The sequence below is a fragment of the Ovis aries genome, chromosome 20 (genome assembly GCF_016772045.2).
Source record: "Ovis aries strain OAR_USU_Benz2616 breed Rambouillet chromosome 20, ARS-UI_Ramb_v3.0, whole genome shotgun sequence".
NCBI classification, from domain to species: Eukaryota; Metazoa; Chordata; class Mammalia; order Artiodactyla; family Bovidae; genus Ovis; species Ovis aries.
This window is the reverse complement of record NC_056073.1, coordinates 44553213-44579347: the sequence shown is the minus strand read 5'-3', so window position 1 is coordinate 44579347 and position 26135 is coordinate 44553213. Positions and strand designations below refer to the sequence as shown.

The following is a 26135-nucleotide window of genomic DNA, read 5'->3' as shown; positions in this document are numbered from 1 at the left end:
TTCATTATCCCCCAAAGAAACCCCACATCACTCCAACCGCCCTGGGTCCAGCATCTCTAGTCCACCACCTATCTGTTGATTTGCCTGTTCCGTCACTTCACATCAATGGGACCATACACTGTCTGGTCTTTTGTGACCAGCTTCTTTCACTGAACATGTTTTCAAGGTTTATCCATGTTGTAGCATGTATCAGAACTTCTTTCTCCACAAGCTGGAATCAAGATTGCTGGGAGAAATATCAACAACCCTAGATATGCAGATGATACCACTCATGGCAGAAAGTGAAGAGGAGCTGAAGAGCCTCTTAATGAAAGTGAAAGAGGAGAGTGAAAAAGCTGGCTTAAAACTCAACATTCAAAAAACTAAGATCATGGCATCTGGTCCCATCACTTCATAGCAAATAGATGGGGAAAAAGGAGAAGCACTGACAAATTTTATTTTCTTGGGCTCCAAAATCACTGCGAACAGTGACTGCAGCCCCAAAATTAAAAGACGCTTGCTCCTTGGAAGAAAAGCTATGACAAACCTAGACAGTGTACTAAAAAGCAGAGACATTACTTTGCCAACAAATATCTGTATAGTAAAAGCTATGATTTTTCTAGTAGTCATGTGTGGATGTCAGATTTGAATCATAAAGAAGGTTGAGTGCCAAAGAATTGATGCTTTCAAATTGTGGTGCTGGAGAAAACTATCGATAGTCCCTTGGACTGCAAGGAGATCCAACCAGTCCATCCTAAAGGAGATCAGTCCTGGGTGTTCATTGGAAGGACTGATGTTGAAGCTGAAGCTCCAATACTTTGGCCACCTGATGTGAAGAGCTGCCTCATTGAAAAAGACCCTGATGCTGGGAAAGATTGAAGGCAGGAGGAGAAGGGGATGACAGAGGATGAGATGGTTGGATGGAATCACCGACTCGATGGACATGAGTTTGAGCAAGCTCCAGGAGATGGTGAAGGACAGGGAAGCCTGGCATGCTGCAGTCCATGGGGTCACAGGGTTAGACATGAGTGACTGGACAACAACAATATTCCACTGTATGGCTACACCACATTTTGTTATCTGTTCATCGGTTGTTTCTACTTTTGGGCTGTTACAAATAATGTTGTTATGAACAGTCACAAGTTCTTGTGTGGCCATATGTTTTCACTTCTCTTGGGTATACACCTATATGTTTATCCACTGGGGAACTGCCAGACTGTTCTGTACCATTTTGCACTCCTACCAACAACCTATGAGGGTTCCAATTCCTCCACATCCTTGCCAACACCTGTTACTATGTTTTGATAGTTTTATGAGACAAAATTATTTCAAACGTTTTGCCAGGTTTATATACTGAAAACAAATAGTCTCAATTTCACTCCATTTCAGGATCTAAATTTACCCAGTTGAAAATAGAAGCTCCTTAAAAAGATTCTTCCCCGCAAGAAGAGATTTTCCACTTCTAACTATACATTTAAACAGATAAAAACTAGTATACTTTGAGCTCTTAGCATTTAATCTGTTCAGTTCCTCTTTTGCTTTTGTAGGGATAAAAATCATTATCTTCCGGTTTGCAAGCCTCATTTTTAATAATTCCAGTTTGCTATAAACTTCAGAAGCGTGAGTTTTGGGCGCTATTTATCAAAAATTCTGAAGGAAGATTTCCAAGGGATTTGAAATAAAATGCAACCAAAATATAAAGGGATTATGTACAAAAAAGCTAGGCACTACTGTAAATTATTAAAATTGACTTACAAAGTAGTTTTTCAAAGGTTCAAACAATTCTAAGATTCAGATGACAGCAAAGAGAGGAAAATACAGTCATGCTGCAGTAGTCTTTGAAGTCAACCTCAACGTCATCAAAGAAAATGTGTGGTTTGGTTAGGCTCTGTCTGTGTGTATGTGTAATGTGTATATTTTGACAACTGCAACTTGTTATTTTGTTAGAATGCAATTTAGCAGCTTATTTGGAAGCAGTTACAAAAGAGATGTGCATCTTCATCAAATACCCTCCAGCTCTCTAGGTTTCTTAATTTAGTAGGAATACTGTTTTAACCATCATTAAAACTCGTATTTGGTTTATCACTACAAAAAGAATGCTATTTTTAATGCAAAAGTTTTTTAACTAAAATTAAGTAGCATTCCCAGTCATGTCAGCCATTTTGCTTTTCAAAGAATGACCTTCCTAAAGCTTCACATGGATTCCATGGATTGTGATAAAAAAAAAATCAAACCATTATTAGAAATAAGGTAACTAATCTTTCTCTTCAAAGACAGTTTAAAGACACTCATTTTTTAAAATTGTTTAAAATTTTTTTAAAAATTAAGAAAAAAAAAAAAAGCTGGCATTGTTAATTAGCTGTGTGTTAAAGTGTGACCTTGCTTCACTGTCTCTCATGTTAGCAGCTAAGACCGGGGGAGAAGCGAGAAGTACAGCATGTCGGGGGATCAGACGTGACCCAGCTCACTTAAATGAAACTACTGATAACAGGCCCCTGCCAAGACTGTCCTGAGCAAACCGGACATCCTGCCACCCTTTCCCGGCTCTGTCCTCAGACTGATTCATTCTTTAACCACACTCGCTCCCTTAGTGACCTCATGCAACCCTGTAATTTTAAACACTGAGATCTCCCAAGTTTACGTCTCTAGCCCAGCCCTGCCCCCTGAACCCAGGTGCGCCACCTACTATGGCATCTCAGGGGCACCCCTCACCTGAAAACAGCCTCCCCCAAACCCGGAGCTCCACAGTGGCACCATCGCCATCAGGGCCCACTCCAGCCTCCCGGCTGCTCACGGAAAAGCCCCTGAAGTGCCTGATTCCTTTCCTTACTCCCTTGTCTGATCCCCCACATCTGCGCTGCCTTAGAGACACACCCCGCGTCCTGTCCCTCTCACCACCTCCACGGCCACGAGAGCCAGTTGTTTTCTGCCACCTTCTGTCCCAGTCTCCTCCCTGCTCTCCCAGTTCTGCCTGTTTCCAATCCGGCAGCTCAGAGCCCCCCAAGGGTCTCCCCAGTTCTCGCAGGGGAGGCCACCCCCGTCCTTACCATGATCCACAGGGACCTCTGAGATCTGGCCACCCCTCAAACACTCTAACCTCGTTTCCTGCTCTTGCCATGCGTGTTCATTCTGCTCTGTGCAGAGCGTTCCTGCCTCCAGGCCTGGTCTCAGCATTTACACTCAGCATTTTCTCCGCCTGAAAAGCTCTCACCGGCATCTCCCCACCCCCGCACTCCAGCATCACTGAGACCTTTTGTTTAAAACAGCAACACGGGGACTTCCATGGTGGTCCAGTGGCTAAGACTTTGCCTTCCAATGCAGGGGATGGTGGACAATGCAGGACAAGGCCTTTCAATGCAGGTTCGATCAGGGAGCTAAGAGGTCAAAAAACTCAAACCAAAAGAAAAAAAAACAAAAAACAAAAACAGCAACATGCCCTTCCCCTCCCGTGCTGCCTCCAACCCCATGTCCCTTTCCAGACTTAATTTTTCTCTGTAATAATTTTTTCTCTGTAACAATTTTTCTCTGTATCACTATCTGATATTCAAATATTCTTAATTGCTTTCATTGGAGTATAATATAAATACTTTGGCCAGCTGATGCGGAGAACCGACTCACTGAAAAAGACCCTGATGCTGGGAAAGGCTGAGGGCAGGAGGAGACGGGGACGACAGAGGATGAGATGGTTGGATGGCATCACCAACGCGATGGACATGAGTTTGAGCAAGCTCTGGGAATTGGCGATGGACAGGGAAGCCTGGTGTGCTGCAGTCCATGGGGTCGCAAAGAGTCAGACACGACTGAGCGACTGAACTGAACTGATACATACAGAAAAAAGCACATGTCCCAGGAATACAGCTTGCTGAATTTTCACAATTAGAACAGACCTGGCACCCAGATCAAGGGACAGCATGTTGTCAGCGCAACAGATGGTCCCTCTCCTTCACTCTTCCAGTCACTTCTGCCTCCCCTCACCCCACTGTGTAGCCGCTATCCTGACCTTTAACAGCATAGAGTAGATCTATTTTTGTACATTAAATGGAATCCCATAAGTGCTCTTCTTCCGTTTGGCTCTTGCTCCCAGCACTATATCCGTGAGATTCATCATACTGCTTATGTAGTTTCTAGGCCTCTCATTCTTGTTGCCATAAAGCAGTCTAGGCATCACATCTCGGATTACCAGACATGAAGGACCTCTGATGTCTTCTGATGGACCTGTGTATGTCTCTCTGTCGGTAACTCATGATGTGTTTAATTTGTTCATGTGTCGGCTGTCATGTAAGTAGCGTGACGCAGAGATTCTTTTCTCTTTAGTTCTCTTCTGTGTTGCTGTTTACTCACTAAGTCGTGTCTGACTCTTTGCGACCCCATGGACTGTTGCCCGCCCAGCTTCTCTGTCCATGGGATTCTCCAGGCAAGAATACTGGAGTGGGTTGCCATTTCCTTCTCCAGGGGATCTTCCCGACCCAGGGATGGAACCTGCGCCTCCTGCAGGTGGATTTTTTACCACTGAGCCACCTGAGAAGCCCTCACTTCTGTGTTTCCAGTGCCTAAAATAGTATCCAGCAGCAGGTGTTCAGCAAATATTTGTTGAATGAGTGAATGGATATGTGAAATCCTTTTTCCTTCTCTTTTTATTAATCAGAAGAGTCATGAGCCAATCCTCCTCTCTCTCCAAAGAATATAAAAAAAAAATCAATTCTATATTTTAAGTACTTGATATGGAACCTCCAGAAAGACACAAAATAATCTACTGTAGGAAAACTTCACCAGGGACACACGTCTCTGGACAGCTGCATAAACTACTCACCATCTGGTGGATACATAGTCCGTATACGGGGGCTGTGACCTTAGTTCTCTCGCAAGTCCAAAGTCAGCAATTTTCACAAGTTCTGGGCCCATACAAAGCAAGTTTTCCGGTTTCATGTCCCTATGGAAAAAACCTTGGTAATATAGAGAGGAAAAACAATAAATCATCGTTATCTGGACATATTTGATTTATCAACAAGATGAAGCTGAACCTCTGTTCGAATTAGGAATGTGAACTTAGGGGGGAAAATAAACCTTATTTATTGTCTATAAAACGATGGGAGGTGGGGACCATGCTTTCAGAATAATTTGGCAAGGAAATTCATACAGTATACATGATGGGTAAAAATAAACATGCACGTGTATTTCCTTTCCTTTTCTTTTTCTTTTAATATTTATTTATTTATTTGGCTGCGCTGGGTCTTAGTTGTAACATACAGGATCTCTGATCTTCACTGTGGCACGTGGACTCTTTAGTTGCGGCATGTGGGATCTAGTTCCCTGACCAGGGATTGAACTCAGGCCCCCTGAATTGGGAGCACAGTCTTAGCCACAGGACCACCAGGGAAGTCCCTCCATTAGTATTTCTGTTTGTGGATCTGATGTGTTCAGGCACTGGGTTAGGTACTGCCACGTTACAATGATCTCTGTGAATCTGCAAAGCAGCCCTATGGAGGCCCTGTAATCATGAGTGTGTAACAGCCGAAGAGGTTCAGCCTGGAGAGAGGCGGCCACGTGAAGCTCAAGGAGGGTTGCGCGTCAGTTCTCGCCAATGCAGCTGGTCTTCCTGCTGCTGGCAGTTTAACCGCGATTCCTTGAGTATAATCACTTATTTGAGAAGTGCATTAAGCGCAATGGGAACATGCTTATTTACCGAACTAACGTATAAAATAGATGGTTCCCGAAGCTACATGGCACCCCGTGAAAATGAGGCAAAAAGCTCTCCTTGCAAACATCTAAGGAGTATGTATGTAGAGCACACTGGCTGTACACAGATGGCCTGTATCCTAATGACCCTTCCAGGTGGAGAATTAAGAACGGCCTGCTCATCGGCTGGAGGTGATCGTCATCACTCCAAGAGGGTTTGAGCTCGGAAGACTTTTCTAAGCCTGAACTGTTCTAATCCCTTCAGAGCCGTTGTGGGCTGTTGTGATGTTGACAGATGGACTCGGCGCCCCGGTACCCCTTACTCCAAATAGCTACTGAGATCCATTTCATTCACTTCCAAGAGAAACATGTCGTACTTTCACGATGAAGACAGGAGAGGGAGCATGTGACATGAATCTATAAAATCTTAGAGAATTAAACCAGAGGTGAGGTTTTCCCCACCTTATATAGTATAAATATATTGGTAACTTCATCCTATTTTAACTAAGGTATTAGTTCAATTTTTTGACAGCTACTATTTTAAAAGTGTCTGTTTTCTCAAAGGATTACATCTGAGACGTTTAAATACGACAAGAATAAATTAGCTTTTGTAAAAATGTCTATTGTTCTTGAGTCTGCTTTCCCAAATCACTATGTAGACACTTTAAAAGCCATCTCTAGATTACCCTTTACTTTTAGAAACAATTTTTAAATACTAAACTAGTTTCCTCTTTTAATCCCTTAGGCTCTGAAGTTGCTGGTTCAGTTCAATTCAGTTCAGTCGCTCAGTCGTGTCCGACTCTTTGTGACCCCATGAACCTCAGCACACCAAGGCCTCCCTGTCCATCACCAACTCCCAGAGCTTGCTCAAACTCATGTCCATCGCATTGGTGATGCCATCCAGCCATCTCATTCTCTGTCGTCCCCTTCTCCTTCTGCTCTCAATCTTTCCCAGCATCAGGGTCTTTTCAAATGAGTCAGCTCTTCGAATCAGGTGGCCAAAGTATTGGAGTTTCAGCTTCGACATCAGTCCTTCCAATGAACACCCAGGACTGATCTCCTTTAGGATGGACTGGTTGGATCTCCTTGCAGTCCAAGGGACTCTCAAGAGTCTTCTCCAACACCACAGTTCAAAAGCATCAATTCTTCAGTGCTCAGCTTTCTTTATAGTCCAACTCTCACATCCATACATGACCACTAGATAAACCATAGCCTTGACTAGATGGACCTTTGTTGGCAAAGTAATATCTCTGCTTTTGAATATGCTATCTAGGTTGGTCATAACTCTCCTGCTAAGGAGTAAGCATCTTTTAATTTAATGGCTGCAATCACCATCTGCAGTGATTTTGGAGCCCCCCAAAATAAAGTCAGCCACTGTTTCCAATGTTTCCCCATCTATTTGCCATGAAGTGATGGGACCAGATGCCATGATCTTAGTTTTCTGAAAGTTGAGCTTTGAGCCAACTTTCACTCTCCTCTTTCACTTTCATCAAGAGGCTCTTTAGTTCTTCTTCACTTTCTGCCATAAGGATGATGTCACCTGCATATCTGAGGTGATTGACATTTCTCCCAGCAATCTTGATTCCAGCTTGTGCTTCTTCCAGCCCAGTATTTCTCATGATGTACTCTGCATATAAGTTAAATAAGCAGGGTGACAATATGCAGCCTTGACGTACTCCTTTTCCTATTTGGAACCAGTCTGCCATTCCATGTCCAGTTCTAACTGTTGCTTCCTGACCTGCATTACAGGTTTCTCAAGAGGCAGGTCAGGAGGTCTGGTATGCCCATCTATCCAAGAAATCTAAACCAATTTTATTACTAGCCTAAAAAATAACAGTAAAATACAAAGCTCTTTACAAAAAAATCAAAAGAATTCATGAGGCTTTTGATTTTTCACACCACACTTGCGTCCATTAGCATAAATTAACACATGCAAAAATCAAGAGTTATTGTGCTGACCAGAGCTTTAAAATGGGTTAAAGATAAGGAATCCATTATGAACAATTAAAATAGTATATATCCTTAATTTTAATTAACAAATGACTGACTTTTACCAATCAATTGTAGTAAATTATCATGGGTTTTAGATTTTGAAAGACCTTAATAGCTTATACAAGACTGGGGATTCAAGAATGTTCTTACAAAGTTTATATGGAATTCTGCGTGGCATTTTTAGAAAATTCTATTTATTTCCTGTAGCAGTTAAAAGAGAAAAGAAACCATCAGATGAACATGAAAGGAGACTAATGATAGTGAGTTTTGAATGCCTATGCTCAGAATGCAGCAATGGTAGCATAAACTTTTCTAATTTAATATCAAAACAGCCAGTGATTCTAAACATTCATTAAAATTTTTCATAATAATCATATTAACTTTTCAGGTGAAATTATTTTGGTAGATAGAGATGCAAATAACAATATCAGTTAAGATTAACATAAATAAGAAATTCATAAAAATAAGAACAAGCACTTGATTTAATTTCTTCAAGAATAGAAATAACTATTTGTGAATACTAAGAAAAACTAGAAAATTCTATAGCTTGGGTGGCTTTAAACTAGTTAGATGTTAGTAATTGGTCATGATAGATCAAAGCATTTCAGCCTTTTCCAAAAGAGGAACCTTATATTTTTTTCATTTCCATGGTAAAATTAGGTGGAATAAGGAAGCAGGGTGGGTTTATGATGACTGAGACTAAACGCTGGTGATCAAACTGCTAAAAAATTCTGATATAGAGGACGATGCTGCTGCTGCTGCTAAGTCGCTTCAGTCATGTCTGACTCTGTGCAACCCTATAGACGGCAGCTCACCAGGCTCCCCCATCCCTAGGATTCTCCAGGCAAGAACACTGGAGTGGGTTGCCATTTCCTTCCCCAAACATGAAAGTGAAAAGTGAAAGTGAAGTCGCTCAGTCATGTCCGACTCTTAGCAACCCCATGGACTGCAGTCTACCAGGCTCCTCCATCCATGGGATTTTCCAGGCAAGAGTACTGGAGTGGATTGCCATTGCCTTCTCCGATAGAGGAAGATAATTATAGATTATAGAAATTATATTTTATTTAGAATTGTAGAAATTCTGCAGTTTTAAAATATGTCATTTAGTAGGCACATACTCCAAAGTTGTAGTTATCTAACATAATATTATTTATTTAATAATAGCTTACATATAATTCCTATCCATAACTGACAATAATCTAAAGATGGAGGGATATAAAACCTACCATGTTTATGGATAAATGCCAGCCCCTGCAATATCTGATACATAATATTTCTGATGACAGACTCAGGGAACAACTTGTTTCTGTGAAGAAATGAACAAATAAACAGTAATGTAATTCAGTTTGTAAAAAGCATCGTATATACTAAAGGTACAGACTCAGAGCCAATGTTTTGTGTGGTCTTCAGCTGAAATGGAAAACAGGTTACTTGAATAAGAAAGGCTTGTAAATTAATCCTCCAAAACAATATTTCAGGAAGTTAAGCTACCAAAAACAGTGTAAAAATGGCACTTAACCTCAAATAGCCCTTTTACCATGTACAATCGTTAGTAGTTTCATTTATACTTTTTACTTCTTTCTTATTTTTTTAAATTATGAAAGTACGATAACACATTTATAGGAGACTTGGAAATAAGTTGTACTTTTATACTTTGAAATAATATTCTAAACAATATCACTTTTATTTCCATTTAATTTAGAAATCCAGAATTGAATCATGACATTCCAAAGCTGACTCTTTTTTTAGTGCTCATTTGCAATTGTGTTAATTACTTCCACCAACAGGGTTATATATTTTTTAAAAATCAGATGAATATACAATATTTGTTATATTTATATATACTTAATTTTTTCTTCAAAATTATAACTCAACATATCTATTTATCATCTTATATATTTAAAAGAGCATAAATTATTATTCAAAGCCAAAAAGATTACCCACAATCACAGCACCTGATGAAGAAACTGTATTGATTTTTCAGTATTCTAATCCAGTCGTAATTCACATGTATAATTCTTATATGGCATTGTTACATAAATATAATTTTGGTTTCTGTTTTTTATCTACCTGTAAGCACTTTTATCATTTCCATAGTTATCACTTCTTATGGCTACAAAATAATTACATCAGTATTATCCATTATAATTACCAACGTTTTCTCCCATTGATAGTTACTTATTTTAAATAGTTCAGAGATAAGTGAAGCTTTCTATAGTCCTTTAACAGAATATACTAACTGTGGTCACTATGGATATTATGTATCAGCATTAAAAGAAAACCTGTAAGTGGATAAATCAAATAAGAAATGTATCACCACTAAAATTACAACTACATAAAAAGCAGGCATGCCTGCATACAGGGGCTAGGAGGAACTTGGGAAAAATAAACACTGATTTGAGAGGTAGAGGTTTTCTTTACTTTTAACTGCTATTACTGTCATAATGCTATCAGCCTGGAACATAACATATATTCAGTATTTTTGAAAGAAGGAAAAATAGGATTAAAGAAAAATTCAATCTTCATCCTTAGAATTTGAGAGAGAAAGTGTGTGTGTGTGTGTGTGTGTGTGTGTGTGTGTGTGTGTGTGTGTGTGTCAGAAACAGAGAGAAATCAGCATCAATCCACTGGGAAATTCATCTCATATTTTAGGATCTTTTGCTGAACGCCTCTGGCTTTAAAGACAGGCAAAATGGACATTAATCTCCACATGTGATCAATAGCTACCACGAAAACATTATTCTTTCCATGCTCATGGCACATGACTGAAAACTGCCCTTGTTTACAGATTCTGTCCGTATGTTTAAAAGGGGAATTTTCCTGGTGTTGGTAATACGTTGTTGTCATTCACTTAAGCATTCTCATGAACCAGTTTATTAGGTCCTTTCTTAAAAGCAACTTCGTTCTTTCCTTCATTCCTTAATGAATCTTCACAAGATGCATGGGAGAGCAAGGTAGATGCTTTTCTCCGTTTTGCCCAAGGCCAGCTTTATTAAACTATAGACTTTGTTTCAAAAACTGTAGATAGAGTGTTCATATGAAATATTTATATGAAATATTTATCTTGACTTCTAAGAGATTACAACAGAAAAATGATGGTTCTTCTCCAATTAGACATAATTCTTTCATGAAGATAACAGCTAATTTAAAGCTATCCCCTGGACCTATATATTGCAAAGTGTGATATATTGAAGGGCTCCTAAGGGACTGATGGAGGAGACAGTAAGGGAGAACTTAATTTTCATAAACATACCTGTCTTTCATTAATTGATAGAGATTTTCTTTCATATATTCAAATATAAAATAAAGATGGTCATTTTCTCTGATAACTTCTTTCAGTTTGATCACATTGGCATGATTAAGTTTCTTCAGAGACTGCAACAGAGCAAGTAAATATGAGAAATTCTTAAGGCAAAGGTACCAAATCTGGCAAAAGCTCATCAATGCTAGGTATGATAATTACGTAATTTTTCATTTCTTCTACATTCAGTACTGAATTATGTTTTAATACCTATAACACTTTACACATCTTAAAAACATCTTAGAACACCTATTTAGAGTAAGCAGAAAGGGCTTCCCTGCTGGCTCAGGGGTAAAGAATCTGTCTGGAAACTAGGAGACGTAGGTTCGATCCCTGGTCTGGGAAGAGCCCACGTGCCAAGGAGCAGCTAAGCCTGTGCAGCATGACTACGGAGCCTGCGCTCTGGAGCCCAGGGGCTGCAACTAGCGAAGCCCGAGCACCCTGGAGCCCGTGCTCTCCAACGAGAGGAACCGCTGCAATGAGAAGTCCCTGCACCCGCAACTAGTGAGGAGTCCTCGCTCGCTGCAGCCAGAGCAAGCCCGAACAGCAACAAAGACGCAGCACAGCCCAAAATAAAGGAGCAAAATCTTAAAGTAAGCAGTGATTGTTTAAGGAATGAATATAAGTGCAGAAATAAACCAGGTCAACAATAGCTATCAAGCATTTCAGTCTGTCAACATTTTTTTTTCTTGGTTATTAAATAGGTTTAACCTTTCTTCTGACTTAACCATGTGCAATTCCATGCAAAAGTCTCCGAAAATGTATCCACATTGTACACATAAAATAGAAAGAAATGGTATGTGGTAATCTAAAAAATTGTATTTCCTTTGATAGTACGAATTAAAATGCTCTTTTAAAAGTGAGAGTGTACTTTCACAGTATATTTAAAATGGATAACCAGCAAGGATCTCCTGTATGGCACAGGGAACTCTGCTCAATGTTATTTGGCAGCCTGGATGGGAGGGGAGGTTTGGGGGAGAATATACATACATATACATGTATTTATATGGCTGAGTCCCTTTGCTGTCCACCTGAAACCATCACAACATTGTTTGTTAATTGGCTATACCCTACTACAAAATAAAAAGTTTAGAAAAAAAAAAAATAAATGGAGATCACGGGCACTAAAAAAGTGAGTGTACTTTCAAATGTGAAGGTACAGCTATTTTCTGTTCTCCACTGACATTCTGATGAGAAATTAGTTTAGGAAGATAAAGAAAAACATAAGGAATAGAATTATCTTTGGTCTGCTTCCCACAGAGAACGAAACAGTCTCCTTAGCTACCATCCTCGGAAATGAGAGACGTGTGAGGTAGAACTGAGGTCTTCTCCAGTTCTTTTCATCTCTGGGGTTTTACCTTAACTTCTCTCAAGTTCATACATTCATCCCAAGAATAGAACTTTCTCTTCATTCTGAAATTAAAAAAGAAAAGTTTAGTACCTGGGGACCGAGGGTGTGAAGACACAGATTACACAGCTGGCTTTCTCACTCTATTATTAGTTTGCCTCAGGCAAGCTCTTCCCTCCTCTTTACCTGTCTTCCCTCCTCCTTAAAAGCAGATCATCTCCATTCTGTGCATCTCAAGGCCACTTGGTGCAGGCTCATGACTATGTCACTTCTTGGACAAATTACCTAATGACCCTCTGTGCCGCAAACTCCTTAGCTATGGAGTAGAAACCGCTGCATAAGAGAAGCTTATTGTAAAAGGCTTAGGTCAGGACTCAGTAAATACTAGATGTTCCTATTTTTACCAGTATCTGTGAAAGTGAAAAGTGAAGCCGCTCAGCTGTGTCCAACTCGTTGCGACCCCATGAACTGTAGCCTACCAGGCTCCTCCATCCATGGGATTTTCCAGGCAAGGATATTGGAGCGGGTTGCCATTTCCTTCTCCAGGGGATCTTCCCAACCCAGGGATTGAACCTGGGTCTCCCGCATTGCAGGCAGACCCTTTACCATCTAAGCCAACCAGAGAAGCCCCACCAGTATCCGTGGTTGGCTACAATGAGATAAGAAGGGCATCACTGCTATTATTCCTAAAATACTCTTAGTGAATCAGAATTTCACTTATACATACTCAGGTGCTAAAAACTGAGGGCTTACTGACTTACCAAAAGATATTTTTCAGTACTATAGCCATAAATGTCTTGCTGAAATGAAGAAAGTCCAGCACAGTGCTCAATTTGAAATAAAATACAAACCAATTCAAATATAGTATAAAAGTATTTTCATCTGATCACTGATCAGATCCATCCAAAACTGTACATATAATCTCTAGAATTCTTAAAAAATAATTATAGAATTTTTTAATCCAACCTTTAGAGGCTGGTTAACATATTCAAGTTCTTTTTCAAAATTTAGTACAAACGGAAACATTTATTCTGAAAAATCTGTACTAGCGGCAATGCGCATTTACTAACATGCTACTTTCTCCTCAACAGTTATACTTCTTATCAATACTACCTTAAAGTGAGGCAGGTATCTACATGCAACAAATATGGAAGATTCTTCACAAAACAGTTATCCCAATTTCTTAGACCAATTTAAAGAAATTAATTTAATTGTAAGACGTTAAACCAATTTGTTAGAATTCTTTTTAGACTCCCTGCCAGCTTCTCTTCCATTTGTCTATTCATCCAACACCTGCTACGAGCCCGGATGATGAAATCGGGGATGGTTACCGCTGCTTCGCATCTCACAGGAAATCGACTTTCGTTAACACAAAATAGACATACAGATCAGCCTAGAGGATCATGAGATAAACTGGCCAGGCCTCAGGCCTTTGTGATGAGGCAGTGTTTCAGATGAGACTTGCAAGACAGAAGCTGCCAGCCAGAGAAAGACAGCTAGAAAGAGCTTGGCCGGTTGCAAGAATGGAGAGAACTTTCACCTCAGGCTAATCCTTATTCCTTGAACGCCAGAAGCTGGCTTTCAGGGCTCTGAGCTCACCTTTCCTGTTCGGCTTTTTCTCCCATAGCACTGACCACCTTCTTATATAGCGTATAGTTAAATTATTACGTTTAGACCTTGTCCCCTCTCCTCAAGTACAGCAGCAAGCTCTCTGAAGACACCACCATCTGCCTGATCAGTTTTTGAGACACAGTTTAAGTCTCAATACATATTCATTCACTAAATGGTGGCTTGATGGGTTTTGAAATCCACAGGTGGGGCTCCTGAGCAACCGTCCCACAAACAGGAGACCCTCTGGAATGGAACTGCCTCTCAGGTCTTTAAAGGACACGGAACTTAATAAATATTTGTTAATTTAATGAGGTGAGAGGGTCTTATCACCAGCCCCTAGAAAGACCATTTATAGCTTTTTTTTTTTTTTGCCTTTTTCCCCTGAAATGGCAGCAGATACTACAAGGTTTCTTACCAGTGAGTTACAGTAAAATTTCCCAAAATCTCTCCTGTTTCTAGGCCTTCATACATGCTATTCTTAAAGCTTGGCTATGCTTCCCTCTCCTCTTGATAGCTTTTTCTCATTCTCGAGATCTCATTTTTTGTGGGAAGTCTTCTAAGATGATACCATGAGACCCAATCCTCATTCTCATTTTCTTATCCCTCTCTCCCTAAGAAGCCAAGCATTCATGGATTTTATCGTAAATCTTTTCAGTCCTTTTAAATATTTTTACACATAGATTTATTTGTGTATAATGAAGTATTTGTGTGAATTTACATAATCGCTTAACCTATAACTAAGAATGATTTCATCTCATTTTGGCTAATACTTGCTGCTGCTGCTGCTAAGTCGCTTTAGTCGTGTCGGACTCTGTGCGACCCCATAGGCGGCAGCCCACCAGGCTCCGCCATATCTGGGATTCTCCAGGCAAGAACACTGGAGTGGGTTGCTATTTCCTTCTCCAATGCATGAAAGTGAAAAGTGAAAGTAAAGTCACTCAGTCGTGTCCAACTCTCAGTGATCCCATGGACTGCAGCCTACTACGCTCCTCCATCCATGGAACTACACTCCGTTTATTACTTTTTTCTCTTATTGCACCAGTTAGGGTCTCCAGTACAATCTTGATCAGTAGGGGATACAACAGGCATACTGGTCTTAAAATCAAATTTACGGGATGTACCTGTAATATTTCACCTTTCAGGTTAGGGAAATTTATTTTTATTCCCGTTTTTCGTTTCAGTTATGTAAGCATGCTAAGTCACTTTAGTCGTATCCAACCCTTTGCGACTCCATGGACTATAGCCCATGAGGCTCTTCTGTCCATGGGGTTCTCCAGGCAAGAATACTGGAGTAGGTCACAGTGCCCTCATCCAGGGGAATCTTCCCAACCCAGGGATCAAACCCACATCTCTTAAGTCTCCTGCACTGGCAGGAGGTTCCTTTACCACTAGTACCACCTGGGAAGCCCATTCATTATACATTTACTTACTTGATGCTAATGGCTATTTGACAATACTTTATAAAAGGATTTCCTTATGCATATAATATTTTAGATCATGATATCGTAAAGTTTTTAACATTTGATAAACATTTGATAAAGCACTTAAATTTTGGATGATCATCCTTTGGTTGAAGCGGTAATCAGTTTCCAAGACTGGAAGCCAGCTACCATGTCATGAGAACACTCAAGTGATGATCTGTAGAACCCCATATAGAGAGAAACTGTCTTTATATACAAAAAAGAAATATGCATCAAAGGAAGCTGATGTGGGAGGGACATAGAAAATGCCATCGATAAGCCAAGGAAAAAGGCCTAGGAGAGATCCCTTCCTCCCAGCCCTCAGCAGGAACCAACCCTGCTGACCCTTTGACTTTAGACCTCCCAACTGTCTCAAGAAATCCTTACCATTTAAGCCAACTAGCCTGTGCTTAAACTGGCACATACAGAAGTCCAGTCTGAGCCACGCTGTGTACCCCCAAATCCATATCTTGAAGTCCTAACCTCCCGGTACCTCGGAGAATGACTGCATTTAGAGACAGACCTTACAGAGGTAATTAAGGTTAACTGAGGCCTTTGGGGTGGTTCCTAATCCGATATTACTGGTGTCCTTATAGGAGGAGGAGATTAGGACTCAGATATACACAGATGGAAGACCAGGTGAACACATGGGGAGCAGAGAACTGTCTGCAAGCTGAGAGAGGGGCCTCAGGGGAAACCAACCCTGCCAACAGCTCGCTCTCACACTTCCAACCTCCAGACTATGGGGAAATAAATACGTTGCTTAAACCACCCCGTCTGGGGTACTTGTTGAGCGCAGCCCCAGCAAACTGACATGGCGAACCAGCTTGCAAGTGGGTACTCAGGCCCCGGTCCAGCCTGCAGACGACTGTGACCTAAGCTGACCTCTACCATCATCGCAGAGAGACCTGGAGCCGGAACCACAGCTGAGCTGCTCCTAAATTCCTGACCCACAGAAACCATGAGTTAACAAATGTTTGTTTGTCTTAAATCACTAAGCTTTGGGGTAATGTTTTTTTAACATATGATAGATAACAAATACAGTAGATTAAAGAAATAATTAAGTTAATAATTCCTCTCTTTCATCAGTAAGCTCAGGGAAATACCATATGCCATTCAGAACTCAATTTGATATTATGAATACCATCTGATTTTGAGGCCTGTTGTTTTAAAGAAATCATAAGCTCTACTCTGTACTCCACTTTAAGTGCTAAAAGAGAATGCTAAGCATTATCTTCAGAATCAGTTCAGATTTATCATGCATAAGAAGCAGAGCCCTAAATAGATAACTAATGGGAAGCTGCTGTGTAACACAGGGAGCTCAACCTGGTGCCCTGGGACAACCTAGAAGGTGGGATGGCATCAGGGGTAGGAGGGAGGCGCAAGACGGAGGGACCACATACATACTTATGGCTGTCACGCTGATGTATGGCAGAAACCAACACAACCTTGTAAAGCAATTACCCTCCAATTAAAAATAAAGAAAATTTTTCCAAAAAGCAGAGCCTAATATTTTTTGCTGGACAAACCAGAAAATTAAACTCATATATGTGGGGACCAGCAGAACTCCTTTTTTGCAGTGCTGTCTCCAGAATGGCATTCCACGATGGCCTGACAAGCGTGAGGTCTGGACCAGACTTCTCTCTGTGCTTGTATGCGTTCTCAAGCAAGCAAAGGAGAGGAACAGAAAGACGGGTGAACGTGGCAGGGTCGCCCGCGGTACCTTTTGATGGCCACCAGCTCCCCGGACTCATTGCTCTTGCCCATGAGCACGCTCCCGTACGTGCCGTCCCCCAGCTGTCTCATGGTCGTGTACCGGTTCATCTCGGAAGAACGATGCAGCGCAGGCTGTCCACAGGAAATGATGTCTTTGTTGTATATAAATATAAACGCGTCTTTTATTTTTATTTGTTTCTGCCCTTAGACCGTTGTTACTACACTGGTGACAGGTTTTGTCATCATTAAATACAGGTTCTTCCCCAAGATTCTGTAGGTTCATAAGATACAGCAGTAAGGAATCTGGCAAGGAAATGGTGCTTCCATTCTTAAGAACACCCTGTAAAAAAAAAAAAAAAAAAAAACAAGAATAAAAGGAATATTCATTAAAGAATCGCTTCCAAAAATTTACTGGTAACCTAGGAAAACTGTAAGATAAACACTAATTGTTAAGCACATGCCAGTAAATCACTTGTGCCATTTGGAATGACGTTCACATTTGATAGACTGATGAAAATCACTGCAGAATGCTTAATTTATTAATACATGGTACCATGTAATGAAAGTGAACCCAATAAACACTGACTCAATGATGTTTGTGGTTCCTTTTTTTTTTTTTTTAACTGACTATAATAGAGTCTATGGGCTTCCCGGGTGGCTCAGCTGGTAAAGAATCCACTGCAATGCGGGAGACCTGGGTTCAATCCCTGGGTTGGGAAGATCCCCTGGAGGAGGGCATGGCAACCTGCTCTAGTATTCTTGCCTGGAGAATCCCCATAGACGGAGGAGCCTGGTGGGCTACAGTTCATAGGGTCGAAAAGAGTCAGACACAACTGAAGGACACAGCAGCAATAGAATCTATGGGAGTCCACATCAGACTGAGGAAAATCAGATTCTCCACTATATCCATTCTTAGAATCAATTTTTGCATCGTGTTTAATTTGGACCACAATCCCTTATGTGAAATTCCTGGGCCAGATCTGTTTGGAATCCAGGTATTTGCATATGTTAGAAAAGAAATAGAGGGTTTCCCTGCTGGCTCAGGGGTAAAGAAACACAGGAGACCCAGGTTCCATCCCTGGGTCAGGAAGATCCCCTGGAGAAGGAAATGGCAACCCACTCCAGTATTCTTGCCTGGGAAATTCCATGCACCGAGGAGCCTGGCAGGCTACAGTCCATGGGGTCGAAAGAGTCAAACTTGACTTAGCGACTAAACCACCAACCACAGAAAAGTAGGAGGGTACATAACATCTCCCAAAGAGCATCTGAATGTGCCTGCAGGAGAATGTAAGAGAAGTTCACTAAGTAAAAGAAATGAAGACCATAAGTGGCCTCACATCATTCGGGTCATATTTTATTGCAAATGAATTTGCACAAATTAATTTCTGAAAATTCATCTTTCAGAGCTTTGTGGATTTCAAAACTACAGAAAAGGGGTTGTGGATGTGTATATATTAGAAGGGTACAGGTTTCGATAGGTTCTGATTTTATTATAATTAAAAAAATAAAACAAACCAAAGCACATAAAGCCATAGTACCTCCTTCATTACAACTGTGCAATAATTTCCTCCCGCTCTTCTGTCTCAATTCAGCTTTCAAGGAACAATTTCTCATTTCACACCTGTTTATCATTCTTACGTTGCTTTCAAAAATCTATCCTCCTGCTACAAGGCTATATTCTTAGCCGCAGAAGGTAACAACATTTGGCACTATGAAAAGACATAGTTTGTTTTAAAATGCCTTTAATAGGGAATTCCCTGGAGGTCCAGTGGTTATTCACTGTGCTTTTGCTGTTGAGAGTCCGAGTTCCATCCACGGTTGGGGAACTAAGATCCAACAAGTCATGTGGTTCGGCCGGAAAAATAAAATTAAAATGCCTTTTATAATCTGATGCTTCAATCGACGCTTATTTTTCTTTCACTGTAGCACTACTTCCACAAAATAAAATCACAGAAATTCCTTCCCTATTAGATGCAGAACTGTAGGAGCAACAAGAATATATTGTAATTGTCAAAGTACCCAAGGCTTCCAAAAATAGGCCTTTCTGCGGAAGCACAGCAGAGAAGTGCACTAATCGAGGCAGTTCCCTTTGCACGGGACACATTTGTCCACAGGAAGCTCTGGAAGAACCCGTGGGGCTTTTAAATAACAGCGAGTGTGCTTTCATTTGTCATTTATTTTACCTCATTACAGATAGCAACCCCTTCAAAGGCGAGTGAGTAGTTTAGGCCACGCTAACTCTGTGGCCAGGATCTTGACAAAGAGATCTCAGTAGTAAATTCCATTTCTGTTTAGTGGTTCCTTCATCTGGCTCAGTTATGTCTTAGTAAATGGTTTCAACAAATGCCAGCAAATGCTTCCCCATTTGCCTGAAAATGAAGTTCTTTTGCAAGTGATCTTTACATCATACATAGACACAGGTTCTAAACATAAGGGCATTAATACAGAGAAAGGCAACATCCCCCTGCACAGTTCCTGACTAAAATGTGTATTTGGTTTCCTTAATTTTTCCATTATCTAGGTAAGGAAAGATAATTTTGAAAGCTCCTTGGGGGTTTGTTTGGTAATGCCTGTTTATCATTCTTATGCTGCTTTAAAATTTTTATTATCATCCTGCCACAAGGCTGTATTCTAAGATGCAGAAGGGGTTTGTTTGGTGCTCTGATTAAACAAAACATGGGCTACAAACCATATTCCTTCTGATCATTTAGAATTTTATTAAATCAGTATTTTTCAGTTTATTATCAGATGTTAAACTGCTTGAAATTCTTTTTTTTTTTTTTTTGGCTGCACCACACGGCTTGCAGGATCTTAGTTCCCTGACCAGGGAGGGAACCCAGGGCCTTGGCAGCGAAAGTGCCAAGTCCTAGCCACTGAACCACCAGGGAATTCACTTAATGTTTGCTTGACTTTCTTTTCTAGCTTCACTATTTAAGGTCTTTTAAGGAAATGTGCTCTTCAGAGGTTTACCAATTCTTTCTGGTTAAGTAACAATATAGAGAATATATTTGTCCAAAAGGCCACAGTGTTCATCATAGCAGTAACAATGTACAATAAAAACGCAGAGGGATTAAGTGACCTAGGATCAATCAAGAGAATCAATGATGGCGTTAGTCTAATAGTTGCATTAGCCTGAAGCTATTTGGTGTTTCAGTGCATCCCCAGCTTCTAAACAACCCATCCTTGCTAGCTATTACAATCACTGATGCAACTAAAAAGAACCACCCCTCTTCACTCCCAAACCGTGTAGAATCTACCCCACAATGAAGGCTGCCCACTCCACCCCCACCACCCCCTAAAGATTCCTAACTCCTCATCCTAACACGGCAAGATGCTATAAACAACCTGAAAAGTACACAGAGGTCTCCCTACCCTGACTACACCATGGGGCTAGATCTGGCTCATGCCAATAACCTGGAAGGACACTGAAAAATTAGGCCAGAAACAGTGAAGGGAGAGTGAGTGAGTTGGGGAGAAGGGAGTCTAACTGGAGTTCATTAAGAAAGTTATGATTTTTACCCCACCCCCAAGTTACTGAGTTAAATTTTAATGGGATAAATAGCAGCATCTTTTCTTTGCAAATCTGCTGCATATGCAACAGATTATTTTCACGGTAACACCTAAGTGAGGACAAACATTGAGGGTCTAAGAGGTAGACGGTGATTATAGGCACCTCTGCTGCTGCTGCTGCTGCTGCTGCTAAGTTGCTTCAGTTGTGTCCAACTCTGCGCAACCCCATAGAAGGGCCCCCACCAGGGTCCCCCGTCCCTGGGATTCTCCAGGCAAGAACACTGGAGTGGGTTGCCATTTCCTTCTCCAATGCATTAAAGTGAAAAGTGAAAGTGAAGTCCGACTCTTAGAGACCTCATGGACTGCAGCCCACCAGGCTCCTCCATCCATGGGATTTTCCAGGCAAGAGTACTGGAGTGGGGTGCCATTGCCTTCTCCGATAGGCACCTCTAGAAAAGGACAAAAGAGAAAGGAGTGAAGAGGGAGCTGCCCAGGTTGGGAGAGAATTTCAGAGGTAAGGGGTGCCAGGAACGTGGAAATTTCACCTTGCAGTGGCTCAACCACCTGCAAAAGCAGAATGAACTGCCTCTTTCTCGTACCTTGTAAAGAGCATCAACCATAACACCACCAATACTATTACAGCACAACAGACCACGGATGCCTTCCTGCTCTAGCTTGGAAGCCCAGTTTTTTGTTCTTGTTTTTGTTTTGGAGTGGCTGTAATAGAAGCCTCACTCCAAGTCTTCCAAAAAAAAAAAAAAGAAAAAACACTGGAAACACAGTTTGTTTCAAGTGCTATAGCATAGGATACTCATATTCAGGGAAAAATACAAGAGGTACACAGCCGTTTCTTGGCTTCTTTTGTTTGAGGGGGTGAAGATTCTGGGTATGACACGGATTTTTAAAAGTCTGATGTGTAGTTCCAGGGCAATTGGAGTTTACGCAAGTTTACATACTATGCTCCCAAACAAAGCATCAGAAAGGTCTCTTTTGAGTCATTTTAATTACAAAATAAACAGCTGTCCAGGGTGAGAAGCTGACAATTCCAGCTATCTCCTTATCCCCCTGAAAACAAGGATAATGGCCCAATGTAGACAGGCATAGATGTATAAAGGGTTTTTAAAATTATTCCCATGTACCTACTCACTGAGGGGCTTTCCAGGTGGCACTAATGGGAGAGAACATGCCTGCCAACGTAGGAGACTCAAGAGATGCAGGTTCGATCCCTGGGTCGGGAAGATCCTCTGGAGGAGGGCATAGCAACCCACTTCAGTATTCTCGCCTGGAGAATCCCATGGCCAGAGAGCCTGTCGGGCTACAGTCCATCGGGTGGCAAAGAGTCAGACATGACTGAAGGGACTTAGCATAGCACAGCATCTACTCACTGATAGCCCGTAAACAACTGTTCTTATCAGTGTAGCATAGGAAGGTCCTAAACTGATTTACTAGTCAAAAAGCAGTATATGTAATTTAAAAGACAGAGTGCCTATAGGTCCCCAGTTCAGTCAATGATATTTCTCTGCAAACTACGTATATTCTTCTCTGTTTTTGTGTTGTTCCGTCGCTAAGTTGTGTCCGACTCTTTGCAACCCCATGGACTGCAGCACACCAGGCTTCCCTGTCCTTCACTATCTCCCGGAGTTGGCTCAGATTCATGTCCTTTGAGTTGGTGATGCTATCCAACCATCTCATCTTCTGTTGCCCTCTTCTCCTCCTGTCCTCAACCTTTCCCAACATCAGGTCTTCTCTGTGGACCCTGGAAGCTAATTCTGCAAAATAGGGGTGTATTAAAAAGATTTCTTTTGCACATGAATATTTCCATGTATATATTTCAACATGGATGCAACGAGGCATAACACAAGTAAATGTAATTTAACTATGATCCTCAATTAATTTAACAGAATTGTTAGGAACTTGGAATTTTCTACAATCAAGCTGCAGTACTTTCTTATGAGTTATACACACCTTATATTCTGGTTTAAGGGGGAAAAAAACATTTATTGAGAGGCTCAATTACAGACTTACATTAGATAAATACTCTTACCATTTCTCTCCCATTCTAGATGTCTTATTTTTAGCTAAGTGCACAATTACTGTAAACTTGAGCTTTATTCTCAACAGCTTCTGCCAGCTAATAAGGGATTTAGAAGGGATTAAAGACGATTAAGAGAGAGGGCAAATGAAGGGTAAAAATCTGTGCCTGCCCAATCACTGAGCAGATAACCTCTCCACGTCTTCATCTTGCTTTGGCACAATCTGCTGTAATGTTATTACTCTAAGGTTGGAATTAACATTTGTTTGTTTTTAAAGTAATGCCATAAAAATCATTAAGTTGTTTAAAAAGCAAAACAGAAAAAAGTTTTCAAACCAACCAAGTCATATGTTTACAGAAATTAAAAGGGGAGCTTTTGCAATGGGAAAACAAAGATTTTGTGTTTTAAAAATAAAAGCATGGTGCTCTGTGCTAATATTCACAAACTGTTTTAAAACGAAGCAAAACCACCCCCCCCTCAAATAAATAAATAAAACCCCTCCCCAACAAATAGATCAAACACCTTTGCCCAAAGCCAGCTTCTGCCTTGCCCAGGCAGAAGGTGGCCTCCTTGGGCGGAGCGAAGGGTCTCTCCTTTTCCGGTCACTCAGCGGAGATGGAGGTTGGGGGGATGGGGACGGTAAAGACAGGCCGAAAGGCTGGAAAGTAACTTTTGCCTCTATTATTACTACCTCGACTCTAGGGATTGTTTTTCTGATTAAAATAACTCCGATACCTTTGACTCTATGAGAAGTCCGTTACAATTAGAACAACTGCCTGATCATTTAAAGATTAAACACAATTACATACATTTCTTTCCGTTTAGAGTTGAGATTACGAACACCTTATAAAAAGCCAGTGTTATTGCCTCCCCTCCCGCGACTCCAACCCTGTCCTTAAACTAAGTGCCCATCTTATTTGCAAGTCAGGAAGCAGTTTTCGTTCCCTGACGCTCTGATTTCTGATATTTTTCCTCCCCCCCCCCCCCCCCCCTACCCCCACCCCCAGCAAACCAGGCCCTTAAGACTCCGTGGGCGCAGTCCCTCCGGCCTGCGGGTACGGGTGGTCCCGGGGGACCCGCGTGTCCCGCCGACCGCAGCTGTGGGCTCGGCGAGGAGGACTCGGGGGGCCCGCTGGTCCACCCTGCGCCGGGATTCCGCTTTTACCTGGGAGCCGTTTGGGATGCACTGAATTTGGACCCAGTTTCTCTTTCCTCCTTTTTCATTTTTGTAACAGTTCTGAACTCAATTCCGCTGCCTTCTCGAGACCCGATCCCGCCACCTCACTCCTCAAAGTAGTGTCCCCTCCAGCCCAGGCACTAAAGGGAGAGGGTGAGGTCCGGGGTGAGGGGGTACGATGGGAGACTCTAGGATAGAGGTGGCGGTGAGGGTCTCCGAGACTGAAGGATGGCCACTGTCATCCTCCAACCCAGGACTGAACCCCGTCGTCTAGGGACGCAGGAAAGTGGCCAGGGGCGCTTCGGAGCAAACCCACCGCGCTGGGAGCGGGTAGATCTTCCCCGCCGGCCAGCCCCGCCCCTCCCCGAGTCCTCCTCCCCCTAGTCCCCGACCCCTACCAGTGTCCAGGCCCCTTCTCTCGGCAGACGTCTGCCCCGGTAGGACAGGGCGCCCAGGGGACATGCCGGGCCGCCTCGCAGGACAGGCCCGGGTCGGACGGACGGTGGCCGCCCCTCTGCCCGCTCGGGATTACCTGCCCGCGCCGGCCGCTTACCTCGTTCGCTCCCTTGTGAAGCTCGGCACTCCTGTGTGTTCCATCTCCTAGGAAACCGCGGGCGTGCATCTGCCCCCGCGCCGCCCTCCCGTTTACACCCCGCCCACAGGGCGGGGCTAAACGAGAAGTCCCCGCCCGTAGGCGCTCGCCCCGCCTCCCAGGGGCGGGGCCTCCGGGAACACCTGGAAGCCGCTGGAGTTCCTCCTCTTCTGCTATTTCATTTGGGGCTTGGGGCAGTCCTGATTACCTTTGCACTTATTTATAAGAAGTTGGGTTGTTTGCCCTTTGTTTGTTCCCACTCGTTCTATAGAGTCCTGATTCACTGAATCTGGTTCCCAGGCTTGTGAAGAGCAAGAGGAAGCCAACTGTTCGCCTCGTAATCCTTGTATTTTGTACTGCCTGGGGAAAACTGCACTGGATTGCAATTCTTTATATTGGTCAACATGTTAAGTCCTGGGCCACACTTCTGAATTCATTTTCACTCATTCACTCAAAGAATTTGGTACCAGTCACGGTGTTCAGTTCAGTTCGGTTCAGTTGCTCAGTTGTGTCCGACTCTTTGCGACCCCATGAACTGCAGCAGGCCAGGCCTCCCTGTCCATCACCAACTCCCGGAGTTCACTCAAACTCATGCCCATCGATTTGGTGATGCCATCCAGCCATCTCATCCTCTGTCATCCCCTTCTCCTGCCCCCAATCCCTCCCAGCATCAGAGTCTTTTCCAGTGAGTCAACTCTTCACATGAGGTGGCCAAAGTACTGGAGTTTCAGCTTTAGCATCAGTCCTTCCAATGGACTGATCTCCATTAGAATGGACTGGTTGGATCTCCTTGCAGTCCAAGGGACTCTCAAGAGTCTTGTCCAACACCACAGTTCAAATCTGCCACTGTTTCCACTGTTTCCCCATCTATTTGCCATGAAGTGATAGGACCAGGTGCCATGATCTTAGTTTTCTGAATGTTGAGCTTTAAGCCAACTTTTTCACTCTCCTCTTTCACTTCCATCAAGAGGCTTTTTAGTTCCTCTGCACTTTCTGCCATAAGGGTGGTGTCATCTGCATATATGAGGTTATTGATATTTCTCCTGGAAATCTTGATTCCAGCTTGTGCTTCTTCCAGCCCAGTGTTTCTCATGATGTACTCTGCATATAAGTTAAATAAGCAGCGCTCAGCTTTCTTCACAGTCCAACTCTCACATCCATACATGACCACTGGAAAAACCATAACCTTGACTAGACGGACCTTTGTTGGCAAAGTAATGTCTCTGCTTTTGAGTATGCTATCTAGGTTGGTCGTAACTTTCCTTCCAAGGAGTAAGCGTCTTTTAATTTCATGGCTTCAATCACCATCAACAGTGATTTTGCAGCCCAAAAAATACTGTGGTAAATCACAAGATAAATGGATTAATGGTGAATAAATAAACGAAGGAAAGTAACTAGCCTCGAGTTGTGAGAGATGGGCACACTTGTGTTTCTACCAAGAAGAAGCTCAATTAGCTAGCAAAAAGGCCCATAAATTAGAAGCATGAGACGTGGGGTAGTGATATACCTGCTAGCAATTATCCATTATGTGTCAAGGCTCTGGAATAATGACAGAATAGCAGGACAGACAGTCGTGGTCCTCTCACAGCTTAAAGTGAAAAAGATGCTGCTGCTGCTGCTGCTGCTAAGTTGCTCCAGTCGTGTCCAACTCTGTGTGATCCCATAGATGGCAGCCCACCAGGCTCTCCCGTCCCTGGGATTCTCCAGGCAAGAACACTGGAGTGGGTTGCCATTCCCTTC

At 42.2% G+C, this 26135-nt stretch overlaps 1 protein-coding gene across 6 annotated transcripts in view; it reads right to left on the bottom strand.

Annotated features, from left to right (window-relative positions):
* MAK (male germ cell associated kinase) overlaps nucleotides 1-24393 on the bottom strand; it is a 50354-nt gene extending 25961 nt beyond the window's left edge. For 4 of the 6 annotated variants that reach the window (XR_009597663.1, XM_060403512.1, XM_012101298.5 and 1 more), the window contains exons 1-6: nucleotides 24357-24393; nucleotides 17091-17423; nucleotides 12307-12361; nucleotides 10901-11022; nucleotides 8874-8953; nucleotides 4790-4922 (exon numbers count right to left, since the gene is read on the bottom strand). Coding sequence is in view for 5 of the 6 variants with exons in the window: in XM_060403512.1 (XP_060259495.1) it covers nucleotides 4790-4922; nucleotides 8874-8953; nucleotides 10901-11022; nucleotides 12307-12361; nucleotides 17091-17191 (491 nt within the window). In the remaining variant the exon portion in view is untranslated. Of the gene's footprint in view, nucleotides 1-4789; nucleotides 4923-8873; nucleotides 8954-10900; nucleotides 11023-12306; nucleotides 12362-17090; nucleotides 17424-24201 lie in introns of all 6 variants that reach the window. The other 2 variants (XM_042236836.2, XM_042236839.2) reach the window with 2 other exon arrangements.
* Nucleotides 24394-26135: the final 1742 nt, after the last annotated feature.